This window comes from Mustela lutreola, chromosome 13, assembly GCF_030435805.1.
Source record: "Mustela lutreola isolate mMusLut2 chromosome 13, mMusLut2.pri, whole genome shotgun sequence".
Classification (NCBI taxonomy): domain Eukaryota; kingdom Metazoa; phylum Chordata; class Mammalia; order Carnivora; family Mustelidae; genus Mustela; species Mustela lutreola.
The window spans coordinates 75039792-75056227 of record NC_081302.1 but is presented as its reverse complement, the minus strand read 5'-3'; the positions used below and the strand labels follow the sequence as shown (position 1 = coordinate 75056227).

The 16436-nt window shown below is 41.2% G+C and overlaps 1 protein-coding gene across 4 annotated transcripts in view; it reads left to right on the top strand.

Moving 5' to 3' along the window:
- The window catches only part of MTUS2 (microtubule associated scaffold protein 2), a 585660-nt gene that overhangs the window by 499861 nt on the left and 69363 nt on the right, over positions 1–16436 (top strand). Inside the window, exon 1 of one of the 4 annotated variants that reach the window (XM_059143945.1) lies at positions 9657–10132. The exons of the other annotated variants lie outside the window; for them this stretch is intronic. Coding sequence (XP_058999928.1) covers positions 10079–10132 — 54 coding nt within the window. The 5' untranslated portion in view covers positions 9657–10078. Of the gene's footprint in view, positions 1–9656; positions 10133–16436 lie in introns of those variants that run through there. 4 annotated transcript variants of the gene reach the window in all.

Sequence of the window (16436 nt, the reverse complement as noted above, 5' to 3'; positions counted from 1 at the left end):
ATTTGCTTATTCATTGCTTTCTGCCCAGTTTTGTAGGATTGGGCTCTTCTTGTAGTAATGCCCTCTTCCATCAGTATAGCAAAGTACGGATTCTTGAATGGTTTGGGGGCATTGAGTGGAGCCAGGGATTTGTCTCCTCTGATTTTTTAATGTTCTTTATCTTGCAGGGCCCTAAACTTCCCTCTAAATTTCTTTTCCCATCACCACCTAATTGCCGTAAGGTATTTCTCCTTTCATTTGTGCCTTTCTGCTTCCCCATCAGCTCTTCATTGCAAAGACTGCCACTTGAGATCATACATACCTACAAGTTTTTATTTGCTAGACCACACTTGGATCTAAGCATTCTGTATTCTTAAATTATATTCTTAAATAAATATTCTTAAATAAATATTATTAAATTATAAATTATGTTGAGAATGTGATTTTTATGTATCTTTTTTTTCCTTTTTGTTATGCCTTGTCAATTTTGAAGAAATGTTTGGAGCTATGGACATAGCTCTATTGTCTTTATTCTTTCTCTTTTTTGTATCTTTACCGTATCAGTAGAATGTGCCTCCTCCTTTTTCTTAAAGACATTATTTGTACCTTTTACCTTTTTTCTCTTTAACTTGAGTCACTTTTCAGCCTTTATTCATTTATTCATTAACCCAATAAATATTTATTTGGTAGTACTCCTAATAGACACCTAATAGGCATTCTAAGTGGTGAATATAACAGTGACAGACTGCCAAAATCCCAGTGAATTAAACAAAAGTAGAAGTAAACAGAAACAAACAAACATGTGTGGTAGGTGCCACGGAGAAGAAAATCAGGGGAAAAAGGTGTAGGGAGTACTGGAGTAGATGAGGATATGATGTAAATGTACATATGTAGTTAAGAAAAGGCTTACTGAGAAGGTGACAATGGTTAGGGAACAAGATATGGGCATCTGGGGAAAGGGTTTTCCAGGCATAAGAATCAATGGGAGCAAGATGCCAGCATGGGAAAAGACTTGCTATGTTGCTGGTACAGTAAGAAGGCCAGCATGGCCTTCTGCTAGCACAGCATGGCCTGTGCTAACTGATGGGGAGAAGGCTAGATAATGAGGTCAGAGAGGTAAAAGAAGGCCAATTTATGAAGGGCCATTGAAAAGATTTTGGGTTTCATTCTGAGTGAGAAGAGAAGGGAAGAGAAGACATCAGAGGATAGAGGGTAGGGGAGGGACGTACTCTGACTTTTACTTCTAGTGACTTTCACTTTGACTTTTAGTCAAATTTGTTAAGAATAGACTGGACGTAGGTACAGGAACACCAGTTGGGAGAGTATTGCCATGATCCAAGTGAGATAGGATGGTGGCTTGGACCAGGATACTTACAGCAGAGGAGTAGGAGATGGTCAGATTATTGATCTATATTTAAGGCCGTTGGACCTGAGGATTACAGTTCTTCAAAGGTTTTAAATACCCTCCAGATGTTAAAGCAATAGCTGTGCTGTTGTATATCAGCAGGTCTTGCTATCCTGAAGTTCTTCAACTTAACTAGAGTAAATCTACTCAACCTTTAATGTATTTATTCAACATTTAGTGGTACTTACTATATCTCTGGCACTGTGCTAAGTGCTAAGGATATAGTTATATCTTTATAGGCAGATGGGGTCACTACTCTCATGAAGCTGGTGACCTACTAGACAGACATTTAACATATGGGATAACTATTTAATTGCCTTAATGAGGAATGCTACAAAGGAAAAATAGAGGTTTCTCTGAGGACCTTAACCTCATTGAGGGGTCAAGAACAATCTTAACCAAAGGTAAGAAGCCATATGCTGAAATCAGTGACACATTTCTCCCTTTCTACAGTGGCCCCAGTCTAGTCTTGGGGAAATTGCTGCTGCCCTACAATAGAATAAGGAGGGTGAGGGCGCTGGAATGGATACTAGATTGGTCACAGATACCACTCAAATGTCCCTATTCTTTCATCCTTTTTTTAAATAATGGCAGCTAGGTTGTTGGTTCAGCTCTATGTCCTCTGGGATCAGCCTTCTCATCTGATAAGGTTCAGATGAACAGATACAGGTTGGGGCTCTGCCAGCTATTTCCCATCTCTGTATCTGATTCTACCCATCAGTTTTCCAATCATGTCCATCTTATTTATCCAGCTAGTAAAGATCATTTTGAATTTCACTGCTCTTCGAAGACTTGTCAGTTCTTCTGAATATAATGCAGAAACTTAAGGAGGATGCGTCTCTTGTAGTCACCCTGCTCACTGACTTAACAGAAAAAAAAAAAATAATAGTTACTGCCAAAGACCAGCAGACTAGGAAAAAGATTGCCCTACAGAAGTAGCAACCTTCCTACTTGGATATTACAGAGAAATGCCATTTTTATGAGTCTGTTTTTACAAGTCTCTAAGAACAGAACAGTACATGTGTCATTTGTTTCTTTTTTTCATATTATCGCTTTAATATTCTAAATCCTGGGTATTACATCAAAGGTAATTGAGAGCATCTTTTGTCTGTATGCGGGTGATCGTAAGCCCCTATCATTTCCAGTTCAAGATTTCTGTTTTGTATTTTCCCTTTTCAGCCTGGTCCCACTGCATTAAATCTCTAGATGGATTGTGTCTGGTAAAAGATACGCATATTTTCCTGGCGATCCCCTTTGCTATAATCCAGTGTGAGAACTGCAGCTCGTATTTTAGATGCATGGGAAAAGGAGGGGCATAGACTGTGGAACCAAAATAAACAGATGGTTGCCTTGACAATCTGTAAGAGGCTCTTTCATAAGGATTTTTCATGGTTTTCTTTTGAAATAAACAGTGAGACAGTGATACAGTTTCTACCTCGTCAACCTCCTGCAAGCGACCCCATGGCTTACAAACTGCACAAAATATGAAAATGCCTCTGCCGGAAAGCCTTTATCTGGTTTGATTTCTTGGAAGTCCCATCCTGCATTACCCAGGAAATGTCTCTGGGACCTGTTGTCCAGGCAGCTTGCTAGTGTTGTGGGTGTGATGGGTGTGAACACAAGTGAGGTACGGCAAGGGGGCTGTGATATTTAGGGGAAGACAGATAGGAGCAATTACTACCACGTGAAGCAGAATGTCATTAGAAAGAGCAAGGTTGGGGCGCCTGGGTGGCTCAGTCGGTTAAAGCCTCTGCCTTCAGCTCAGGTCATGATCCCAGAGTCCTGGGATCGAGCCCTGCATCGGGCTCTCTGCTCAGCCGGGAGCCTGCTTCCTCCTCTCTCTTTGTCTGCCTCTCTGCCTACTTGTGATCTCTCTCTGTCAAATAAATAAAATCTTTAAAAGAAAGAAAGAAAGAGCAAGGTTACAGAATGTCATGATGTCACAGAGAGGAGAAAATTTCCTCTAAATGGGAGGATCAGGGCAGAGGAGGGGAAGTGGCTGGACTGGGACAGGGGAGTCCAGTCTGAGCAGGAGATTTGAACCTTACTCTGGTGATCATGGGTGGGAGAGGGGTAAGGAAGTCCAACTTTAAGGAAGACAAACAGAAAAAATAAAATTGAACATTTTAACACTGACTCATACACATGGTTTCTGCTATGTCAATTTAAAGTGATTTGTGCATGGGTTTGTAGATGTATGTTAAAAAAAAAAAAAAAACTACAGTAGAGATGCTTGTTCCAAGTTCTGAAAATATTTATTTCATAAATGTGTTTGAATTTCCTTTTATATTTTCATATGCTCAGATCCCTTATCTAGATTAAAACATAACACAAACTGGCAATTGTATATGGCTTACAGATTTAAGAAAAAAACTGCCTTGAACTCAACAAGTGCAATGCAGTTAAGTAAAACACAGTAGCTGAGGGAGTAAGCTTTGGAGTCAGATCTGGGTTGAAGACTGCACTCTATTGTTCACCTGGCAGGTTAGGTTGTGCAATCTTTGAGCGTCCGTTTTCTTGTCTGCAAAATGCAGAGGATAATAGGGCTTATCTCATACGGTTTTGTGAGGGTTTCAGGAGGGGTTTTTGCAAGCCCTGAGCACAGTGCTTGGTATCTGTTAATAATCAGTGAATATTCATCATTGGTTAAACAAAAAAAAAGAGAGAGAGAGAGAGAGAAATTAAAATTCAAACTTCAAAAGCTTTAAAAATGAATGAAAAACATACATTTTCCCAGTTTTTATATAGCTTTGTTATAGTACATAGTGACAATATTTTTCAAAAATTTTCAAATTTATTTTTAATTTTAAGGATAGTGTATGATTATTATCAAAATTGAAACAATATAGTTAAATAAAAATCTTTGGTTAAAAATAAAAAATAAAAATAAATACAATTTAAAAATTAAAATAAATTAGTTATTGCTCTAAAACATAGAGCATTTATAAGGTTTTCTCTGAAGATATATGCCAACAAACCTTCTAACTTTTCTAAAGGCTCACTCCTGTTCCAGTGTATGAAAATATGCAAAAAATTAAAACCATCTCAAACTTTTTAAAATATTGAGAACTAAAATGTCCCAGATTTCATCAGCCTATGAGGTCATAGCTTCCTTTTATGCCAAATTACAGTAGTCTAAACCCCCATTCTGTATGCCTTCAAGAAGTTCAGTCTTTTTTTTTCAGATATTCAAACACTTTGGAGACTCCTTAGTGAGCCTTTTTTGGTGGAGGGTACCTCCCTCCCTAGCCCTGGGCTTGCTACCATGTTACATGTCCAGTTTATCTCCCTCAAAGGAAGTTTCACTGACAATTTTTCCACTTCTAAAGGCCCAAGGGAAGGAGCTGTCATTTCCTATCCCCAGCCCAGGACCCCATCCCGATTTCTTCAGTGACCTCTTCTAAGGACGTTTTGTCTGGGGGCGGTGGGTGGGGAGTGGTCACTTCCTGCAAGGAAAATCTTACTTCTCCCAGGTGGCCCTCAAAAGACAAAAAACAGGCACTGGATTTTATTTTATTTATTTTTAAAGATTTTATTTATTTATTTGACAGAGAGAAATCACAAGTAGATGGAGAGGCAGGCAGAGAGAGAGAGGAAAGCAGGCTCCCTGCTGAGCAGAGAGCCCGATGCCGGACTCGATCCCAGGACTCTGAGATCATGACCTGAGCCGAAGGCAGCGGCTTAACCCACTGAGCCACCCAGGCGCCCCGGCACTGGATTTTAATATCTAATTCTCATTCCCAACTAGAAGGAGCCAGGGCTCATGGAGGGGATGGCAGCTCCCAGATCTGAACAGGAAATATCCGAGATGAGCCGAGGATACAGAAGACGAGGAGTGTAGAGTTGTGTTAAAAGAGCACAGGGACCAACAAGAAGGTGCTCTCATTGGCCAGGGATGAAATCAACTGAGCATCTAGAAAGGATAATAAAGGCAACTGACTAAGACACATTGTGAGTATTAACATAAAAATATGTTTATAAATGATATTTTGAAAGCATGAGAGAAAGAAAACAACCTCATTGGGTACCATCACAACACCAAGTCTTCCTTCAAAAAATTGGCACTTGAAAGGATTGAGCACTGATCCCATCTTTCCTGTAATAAACTGTATTGCAGGGAACTGAAGTCACTCTAGTCGATGATGAAAAATTTTTTCTTAGGTAAAAAATTCCAGCTAGTAAATGCCGAAGTGTGATGGGATCAGAACATCCTATTCTAAGTCCCAGTGAAATAATTGATTCAGGAATAATCACTAACAGATGAAACCATCAGAGGAAAGGTTGATGGGGAATTTTACAAGGAGGAGGTGAAGCTGTCACATCGGATCCACTGTAGCCTCACTAAAAATGGGCCAGCCAGACATCATGTGCTTCCTGGTGGGATATAATATAGTACGCACACAACATCACAGCTGAGATATTGTTGCCCAAGTAAATGAAACCTGAATCTCATCCAGCCGCAAAAACATTTCATTTCAGGGATGTAGGTACAAGGGAAATGGCATGACAAAGGAAGCAAAGAGGCAAAACCAGAATGTGGGACATTCTACAGGCCAGTCAACCCAGTTTCTGAGCAAGTCAGCTCCCGGGGCAGGGCTGGGGTTGCTTAGAAAGGAAGGGGGGGTGGGCGTAGGGGACCTGGGTGGCTCAGTGGTTAAAGCCTCTGCCTTCAACTCAGGTCATGATCTCAGGGTCATGGGATTGATCCCTGCATAGGGCTCTCTGCTCAGCGGGGAGCCTGATTCCCTCTCTCTCTGCCTACTTGTGATCTCTGTCTGTCAAATAAATAAATAAAATCTTAAAAAACAAAAAAAGGGAGGGCGGGGGGAGGGCACTGGGGTTAACAAACTAGGTCTAAGAGACAACGCCAAGTGTAGTTTGTGGACCTAGTTTCTCAAGAAAATCAGCTAAACCAGTAAAATAATTTGAGAAATCAGGAAAATTTTGTTATGAAGTAGCCATTAGATGCCAAGGATGTATTGTTTGGTGTTTGTTTGGTGTTTTAATGACATTGTGATTATATAAAAATGTTCATAATTATTACCAGTGCATAATAAACTGTGCCAGGTTTTTGCTTCAAAATACTTTAAGAAAATCAAAGGGACACATGGAAATAAAGTAAGAAAAATCTCTGTAATTGCTGAATCTGGGGGTTGGAGGCATGGAAAAAAAAAAAAAAGGAAAAAAAGGGAATAGAGGAAATATGCCAAAATCTTGACCACTGTTGAAACCAGAGCATTGGTGGTTCGGTGGTAGAATTCTCGCCTGCCACCGTTGAAACTAGAAATGGGTATATGAAGGTCCTTTGTATTTATCTCTCCATTTTTGAGTAGATTGCAAGCTTTTTAACGTATAAGGAAAGAAACATGGCACAACTCTAGGACATTAGTGCATCTCTCAAAATCCTGGTTATTTGCCCTGAGATCTTACCATGCCTGTGATCTCAGCAACTCCTTGTAGGAAGGGCTGGGCCACCCCAGTCGCCTGCACTTACTGCCTTCTGCACCACAAGAAGGGAAGCTGGAGGGCACTTGATGTCGTGAGCACTGGGTGTTTTAGGCAACTGATAATCACTAACTTCTACCTCTGAAACTGATAAAAAAAGAAAATTCAGGCAGCTTTACAGAAATAACTTTAAAAACCCTAGGATACCAACAGGCAAAGACTATAGATACATAATTCACAAAAGAGAAAATGCGTATTGCTAAGGAACAAATTACTTGTGCAAAGAAATGCAAATTAAAAAGTACAGTGGTTTTAAATATCTCCTATTAGTAAGTGTTAAAAATAATAAGCTGTGAATTAAAGGGCGGGGGGAGCTGAATCCTGGCTTTCTTGTGCAGCCTCCTGAATCCCACCCTAATCTCCCATGGGCCATTGGGTGGGCAAGCGTTCCCATGCATCATCCAAGAACAAGAAGTAATTTTCTAGTATGGTGCAATCTACATTCTAATGGAGAAAGAAACAGTTTCCTAAGGTGCAGAAAGACAATTGTGCAAAAGAAATCGTGCTTTACATTACTGTGGGGAGAAGTACATTATGGTGGTTCTTAGCACCTCCCCAGGTCCTGCTGGTTCCTTCTAAAGCAGGGGCTTTGCTCTATCCGTGACTTGATCAGATAGGTACCTCTTGTGCAAGGACTGTCTGTCTCCAGGTAGAACGCAAACCACCACTTTAAAATAGATAGATAGATAGCTGTGGTTAAAATACACATGACAAAAAATTTACCATTTTAACCATTTCAGTGGACTTGAGCTCAGGGGCATGCCTCACATTTGCATTTCATGCAACCAATCTTTAGGATTCTTTTTATCTTGCAAATACCCACCCCCCTAGTCCCTAGCAACCACCATTCTACTTTCTGTCTCTATGGATTTGACTGCTCCCTGTACCTCCTATAAGTGGAATCATACAGTCTCTTTGTCTTTTCATGACTGGCTTACTTCACTTAATGTCCCCAAGTTACATCCACGTAGAGGCATGCGTCAGAATTCCCTTCCTTTTTAAGGCTGAATCATATTTCACTGTATGAATAAATCACATCTTGTCCATTCATCAGTCAGTGGACACTTGAGTTGTTCCCGCCTTTGGGCTGCTGTGAACCTGGGTGCAACAAGGCACTGCTTCTTGCAATAGAAAGGTCTTCTCCCAAGGTTTCAAAAGTCCCAGGAACAGCTCTCCGTGCAGGTTTCAGCTCAGGGTGACATGAGCTTCTCTCCCTCTGAGAGGTGTGTCCAGGCTTCCTGCTTCAGAGAGCAAACCTGTGTGAGAGGGAGGGAGGCTTTGCCTCTGACATGACCTAGCCTGGGCTGTGCTCACTGTCTTCCACCAGCCTCCTCTATTTTGAAACAATAAAAATTAATTAATTAATTAATTAAAAACTCTCTCTCTCTCTCACACACACACACACACACACGCTGGCAAGAGGGTAAAAAAAAAAAAAAAAATAAGTGGAAATTTGCTCCCTTACTCCTATTTCCCATTTCCCAAGGGTAAGATGTTCTTCTCTGAACAGTGTGCATTTTCCCAAAAGCTTTCTTTTGGACATTTACAAATGGATCTGTGTGTATAGTTTGGCTTTGTGTTTTAAAAAAGTTTATTTCCTCATTCAACAATGTTTCCATATGGTGGAAAGGTGCTGGATATCTAGGATGTTTCCCATTTTTATGCTGTTAGAAATAGTGCTAAATGGAATATCCTTATGCATATATCCTTGCATATTTACATGAGTATTAATGTAGGAGATATACATTTAAAATTTTGATAGGAATTTAATTTAAATACATACATACAATTTTGGTGGATACAGCCATGTTTCCTTCCTAAACAACTAAGTTACCTGTTAGGTTTTTGTTTTATATTAGTTTTTTTGAGTATAGTTGTTACCCAAGTGTTTACCGGTGAGCTTTGAAGAAAAGTTTGAACTTATTTTTTCAAGTTTAAGGCAAACTTTTCAGTCTGTTTGTATTTGATCACCAAATATCCTTGTCCTCTCTCCAAGCAAATTGAAATAGCTTGTACTCCTTAATTCAAACCTCCTTGGAAGATCTCAAGTTAGTAAAATTATCTAATTTTTACAACTATTGTCTGTTCATAATCTTACAAATTTAGCGGGCCAAGGGGTAATTGTACATTTCTTCGTGTGGTATATTGCAGGGTTTCTTCTTTGAGTTATCAGGAATTACCAAGTTGACCTCGTAAACATTTGCCTCTTTTATTTTATTTTTATTTGCCTCTTTTATTTTTAAGATTACATAAATATATATGTTTTCAATTCCACATCTCTTTGGGGGGGGGCTTTTGCCTCCATCCCCTTCTCTTTCTGATTTTTAACTGTTTTGAAAAATTGCTCATCTCCTAGAAAGATCAAGTCCTCTAGGGCTTTTATGCTAATATGCCCAGCAGAAAGATTTGCCCCCAACCCCAGTTTTAATTACTTAAACCACTTGAATGGTCTGTGCATGTCTACCTCCGCAAACGATTCTACACTGATATCTCAATTACAAAGATACCATCAAATAAGGCAAATTTGAAAATGAGTGGTTCCCAGCAGCAAGCAGGACTCAGAGGAGGAGCTCCATGGAGGAAAGACCATACACTTCACGCCTGTAGGTTTCTGTACTTCTCAGGAACACAGCAAGTCTGTATTTGAGCAGAGCCCAGTCCCTCCCGGCGTCTTCCGCAGGGCTCAGTCCAGAGTTCCCCTGGAAGACCAGGCTCTTCTTTTGTGTTTCCTGCGTCCTCTCCAGGCGTGTCTGCGGCGCGCAGAGGCGCATCGGCGCGCTCAGGGGAGGGTGGGAGCGGCCGCGGCGCCCGGGAAGGGCAGGCGGCTGGCCTCCCAGGGAGCTGGCGCTGGGAAATGCTCGCTGGTTCTGCGACTATTGATTTGCCTCCTTCAGAGGATTCGTGGGGCAACGTGACCCTCCCAGCCGCCTGTCCCTCCCTTCCCAGCTCCCGCCCTGCCCCTCCCAGTAGCAGGAGCCTAACGCCGCCGCCGCGCTGCGCTCCTCCTCCCGTTCCTCCGGCTCCGGATTCCTGAAGTTATTAGGAGAAATAAGGTAGCCGAGGGGACCACATGGAAGTTGTGACAGCTCCCGGCGGCGCACCCCTCTCGCCTGAGCCATTACCTCGCCTTAGGAATTACCCGCTGACACGCTGAATGAAGGAGGGCCCCTTGCCAGCCAGCCTGCCGGGATGGGCCACTGCTGCTCCAAGCCTTATAACTGCCTTCAGTGCCTGGACAAGACGGTACTTGCCTTCCTCCTCCCTCCTCTCCCCTCCCTCCTTTGAAAGAGCAGAGAGAAAGCCTGAGCCAGCCACCTCTGTCTCTCTCCCCTCCTATGTGTGTGCGCTTTGTTGGTGAGCCCAAGGCTGCCCTTACGGGTTCCAGTGTGCTGAATTGTGAGTGCCTTTTGCAGAAATATTTGGTCTCACCTACTCTGCAGTGCCTTACATAATTCTCTATTCCTACAGTCTTAAATGCAGCTGTTGCATTTGCCCAAAACAGCAGGGCTCCGCTCAAACATCTTGAAATCCAGACTGCCAAGAAATCCTTGGAATATTCCTAATGCATTTTAATGTACCTGTGAAACCCCAGACGCTCCAGTGGGGAATTTAGATGAGCTAGACATGCTTCTTTTGGCCAACTGCTAACTTTGAAAGTTTGCCACTCTTTTTTATAAACCACATCCATCCTTGTAATTTATATTCTTAAGGTCAGAAAAGAAAGCAGGGTGCTGTTGTCCTCACTGGACCTCTTTGCATCACACAGGGGTGAATAACATAGAGGCAAAACCTTAAGCAGCCCTGGAGTCCGAGGGTGTATTCGAGTCTTCACTGGAAGGAAAATTCACAGCCAGGGACCTGAGAATAGAGCAGGAGCAAGTGAGAACTGTATGACAATTCCAACACAAAGCCTTTCTTTGCTTTTGACATTTGCTTCTGAGCTTACAGAGAGGTTGGGAGATGCTATTAATTTCATTACTAGAAATTATGTTAGCACGAAATCTTGTCTTTGTGATTTTTTTTTTTCCTCACATACATTTGGATTTCTCCAAGATGCATGAAATGGGACCTAATAAAGGGTTGAAATTGCCTCTTCCCTACCCACATGGGCATTGGCGTTATAGATAGCTTGAGGTATAGTGTGTGACCAGGTGAAGGAAAATAAATAGCCTAATATAAAACTCATTACAAGGAGGTCACTTGGGAACATCTTCGTTATCAGTTCTGTTTATGAACTTTGACCTAGGAAAATTACACTGATATTTTAAAAGTTACCCGTACTTTGGTTCCAGTAGGGGTAACTATTTCAATGGGTTTTGCTTTTACTACCATGAGTATGCACTAAAATATTTATATACACATTCATGAGCTTTTAACAAATACAAATAAAAGACATTTGCACTCCATTAACTGCAAATCCGATATCAAAGTGATTAAGCCCTTTTTCAAGAGAAGTGGTCACCAAAAGGTGTTGAAAGAAGCTTTATCACGGTAGTTGTAATAAAAGGGAAGAATTTGTTGAATGTACAACAACATTACAATGTCCAGATTCCTAAGTCATGGTTCAAAGGTTTTAGAAATAGAAGCTGACATCCTCAGGCCTTCTTTGAGAAAATACAGTTTAAAGTGACTCCGTCCTCCTTTTGGGTTTCAAATCAAGTTCTTGAAAATAATCATCCCTGTGTCATTCTTTAATTTGGAGATTTTGGAAGTCAAATAGTATGTCTTCTCTTTAGTAGTATGATGTTTAAGTTAACTTTTAAATGTTTCTACTTTGCAACTTCAAACTTATTCCAAATTATTCTTTCCGGACGAAAACTTAAAAACTGCTATCTGTCAACTTTCTCATTAGGTATAAACCATATGTCTTGACTTTCCTTTGCCATAGTTCAGAGCATATCCCTAGGGAGGTTTTGAAACCACATAGTTATAGGTGCTCATCTTAGGGAATGAGGATTTTCTTTTTTAAAATTAAAAAAAGCCATTGTTTTATTTAGTTGACTGCCCGTAAGGATACCTTCACAGGCAGGATGCCAAAATCATTTGTTTATTCAGCGGTTACCTATAGGGCCAGGCATTGGATGCTGAGGGTATTACGGGATTCCTCTCCAGTCTCCAGCTTCTTTAAATTCCAAAGTAAAAAATCGACCAGTCTGTTCATTAGCTCTAACAATCCCAGTATCAACATTTCAAAGAGGCCTGATGAAATAATTGGTAAATCTTGCTTCCTTTAGACCAGCCTAATCAACCACAAAAAAAAAAAAAAAAAAGAAAGAAAGAAAGAAAGAAAGAAACATTTCCCCAGAACTTTATATGGGCACAAAATAAAAAAAACTTAATTTTGAGAACTCAATTTTTGAAATGTTAAAACAATTTCTAATTACAGTGTAGCTTCAATATGTTCTATAAAGAGTCGTGGGACAACTAAAGATACTTTAAAGTAATAGTTTCAGAGATGAGTCTAAGAAATGTAAACCCGAAGATGCTGCTTTTGCCTTTATTTACTGGGAGAAAGTACAGAATCTTGCCTGAAGTATAAAATAAATAAAAATGTGTTAAATGAACAAGTGTTAAATGAACAAGTTTTTAAAAGCTGATTGTGCTGTATGTATTTTCAGCTTTTCAAAAAATCTCTTCATGGACAATATTTATCACTGGTTTACAGTATCTACAAGATTTATTGCCCAGTTATTATGGGGGCTGCAAAGAAGTCTCAGAAGGGCCCAGCCTGCCCTGTGGAGTTGACCAGTTGTTTGGTGGGTCGTACTTCCATCTTGCCCAGAGAAATTACAAGCTGGGGAGGCAAAAATAGCACATGTGAACCAATTAATACATGTGTAGAAGTCTGGAGTATGAAAGTCGTGTGATACTGACCATGCCTGTTTCTGGAAGCTAGGGAAAGGAGAAACCCATGCTGGAATCTTAGGCAAGGTTTCCTGGAAAAAATGCAACATGAACTACACTTTGAGGAAGGGGGTGGAGTTTTAAAGAACTGTGTGAGGAACAGGAATGTAATTCTAAGCAAGGAGTGCATGAGTCAAGGTGCGTTAGCCCCGTTTGATGAAAGATGAGAGTAAACACAGTGGGAAACCCAGGCACACAGGGAGTGTTCGGGAAATATTTTCCAGGCTGAAAGCCAGAAAGCCAGTTTTTAAACTTGAGTTATAAGCAGTAGAAATCCATCTTGGGATTTCGAACAGAGAGTCAATGTATAGAAAGACTCTTTCTATAGGTATTTTGAAAGGAAAGGTGTAACCAGGGAAGGCCATTGGACACACAGATGGATTTCAAACTCTGGGTGCAGGATCCAGCCAGCACTCCTGCACACCCAGAAACCCTTTACACTTAGCCTTCCAGAGCTGATCATTCTTAAGAGCACTGAGTTATTGAGACAGATAAATTGGATGTAAACTAGAGTGCCAACTTGGTTTTTTTTTTTTTTTTTTAACAATAAGAAATGTCACTGGGGCGCCTGGGTGGCTCAGTGGGTTAATCCTCTGCCTTCAGCTCAGGTCGTGATTTCAGGGTCCTGGGATCGAGCCCCACATCAGCTCTCTGCTCAGCAGGGGGCCTGCTTCCTCCTCTCTGCCTGTGTCTTTGCCTACTTCTGATCTCTGTCTGTCAGGTAAATAAATAAAATCTTTAAAAAAAGAAAAAAAAAAAAAAGAAAAAGAAATGTCAGTGACAAGCAAACAAATGATAACAAGCCTGAGAAACATGTATTTCTTTTTAGAGTCAAAAGTCCAGCTTCATAAGAAGCTTTGATGAGAATGGAATCTGAGCCAGCAAGTTATGGTCTTTAGGCATTCAGTGGCCTCAGAGCCTATGTGTCCGTGTCCCATCACCCCTCCAGCCGGAAATGTACTTGAGAAGGCTACGTGATTGTCACCTGCCTTGACAATGGACTTTTCTTTTTTTAAACTTACTAACATACAGATTTTTTTTTTTTTAAAGATTTTATTTATTTATTTGAGAGACAGAGACTACAAGTAGGCAAACAGGCAGGCAGAGAGACAGGAGGAAGCAGGCTCTCCAAGGAGCAGAGAGCCCGATGCAGAGCTCAATCCCAGGACCCTGAGATCAAGACCTGAGCCTAAGGCAGAGGCTTTAACTCACTGAGCCACCCAGGCGCCCCGATGATGATGGCCTTTTCTAAGCTCCTTTTGCTCTCTCCACAAATCACCTTGTCTTGCTGGCTTAGGTACTGTGCTATATCCCCTTGGGGGTTACTTTGCATATTTCCACCCTAATCTTACATGTGTTGATTATAATCTCAAAGGCTGGTCTTTTCTCTACACTGTTGGGAGGGGTGTGGGTTGGGAGAAGGCACCTCACTGTACTCAGGCATCTAGTACCTGACAGTAATAAATTTGGGAAGGTGATAAGATAAAATCCAGGAAGGTCAAGAAACTTCTGTAGGGGTGCATAAAGGAATTAAAAATCATGGCACTGGCTCATTTTCCTTTCTTTTGCTTTCCCTGAGATCCAGAATGTCCCAGCATTACTTCCGTGGATTCACATTCCTTCACCTTGCGGCCCCTAAGAGTCTGTCCTTTCTAGTTGTTGATCAGTAATCCAGGTGGGGTATGGCCTTGCCTTATTAAGTACAGCATCTTAGGAAGCTAGATATTTTGTAATCACCAATACACAGGAAAAAGCCTGGGTGAGGCACCCTAAGTTTAGTCTTTCTGATTTCTTTTAAAGCAAGATGTGGTTTTGTTTATTTTGCACACAAGTAGACACTGACATGTAATTAAGAATATTAAATGTGAGGGATACTTTCCCTTGACCAGTCTATATTAAATTTTATTGCAGAGTAGAAAAGCAGACACAAAAATACAGTGCCTTATATTAATTATGGGTGAAAAAATAATATTTATTGACTGAGTCAAAGCAGGGCATTGATGCTGCCTTAAAGCCATAATAACTGAAATGAAAAACAAAAGGTCAGTCCACCTCCCAAAGGAATTTTCCACAGAGCCATGTTATGAATCTGGCCAATCTTCCCAGTATTAATATTGAAAATGAATGCAGCATTCACAAAGGTGGTACGAAAACAACACTGAAGACGTACGCGCTCTGTTGATGTCACCTAGTGACTGGTTCATTTTCAAATACAAAAGAAAATATTTCCCTAGGAAGACAAAGTTCTGCCATGTAGAATTAAAGCCTAATCTGAGCTTATGGAGCCATGGGTGAAAAGCAGTATTGTTTCTGGGAAGAATGAAAAACTTAACCTCTTTGTAACTTCATGTGTGTGAATGTCCACTTTGAACTTCAGAAATGCACAATAAAAAAAGATCTGGAAGTTTCTTCAAACAGCTTAATTCTATAGATGTCTTATTTAATTCCCCGTGTGGTTCTTGTGTTTAGCCTGTGAGAAGGTGGCCCAGCTTGCATAGTTGAATTGGTTTGACCTGCATTGACTCCAGGGCAGGGTAAAAGGACAGAAAAAAAAATGAGATATTAGTTGGGAGTCTGTGGGCTTACATGTATATATTTTTATTTTTATTTTTAATTTAATTTAATGTTTTTTTAAGGTTTTATTTATTTATTTGACAGAGGATGGGGAGAGAGAGGGAGTGAGAGTGTGTATAAGCAGGCAGAGAAGCAGGCAGCAGGAGAGGGAGACGTAGGCTCTCCACTGAGCAGAAAGCCTGATATGGGTCTTGATCCCAGGACCCTGGGATCATGACCTGAGCTGAAGGCAGATGCTTAAACTGAGCCACCCAGATGCCCCAACATGTATCTATTTTCAATGTGTGTGTGTGGTTGGGGGAGGGGACAGCTGGTTAAAACACTCAGAATTGTAGTGAATTTTATGAAATTGTCATCAGCCCCCTTCATGGAGAATCACAGAGCAGAGGCAGGAACAGGGGAGAGAAAGAGAAGGACCTGTATGATAGAGGTGACACAGGTTCCCAGAAATAGCCTCCAGTACTGTTTTGTGTCAGGATCCTCCCGGCTTTCACCCGGGGGCTCCCAACATTCCTCCTGCATGTTCATCCTCCGCTCAGGAATTCTCCAGAGACAGCCCGGCGGGCTTGAGTTCTGACACATTGTTTTATAATTGTATTTTCACTTACTGACTCTTTGGGAGACTCTTCAACTCCTTGAAGGCAGAAATATCCTGCCTGGTATGTCTGCCTGGCACATAGTAGGCACTGAGTAAAGCAGTGCTGTTTTGTATGGATTCCCTATTTCTGGATTGACGGGTTGGGGGTGAAGATACCTCCGTTCCCCCAACGTTCAGCTTTAATAAGAAGCAGAGTGTTCTGTTGGTTTCTGATTCAAGGAGGAGCTTAGGTGGCAGATGCCCAAGGGTAGAATCGCATGGGCGAGGCTAACAAGGAGGGACGTTTTCACTTTCTGTTACCACCAAGTTCACATGGGTAACATCAGCCAACTGAACAGATAACTCCTGTTGACCAAGCACATTACAGTAACAGCATGTGGCAGGCTGGCTTCGGGCTTGGCCACGCACCCAGTTACTTGAAGCTAGTGGAATGATTAGCAGGTTGTATGCTTTGCCAGGGTTGTGTCACTA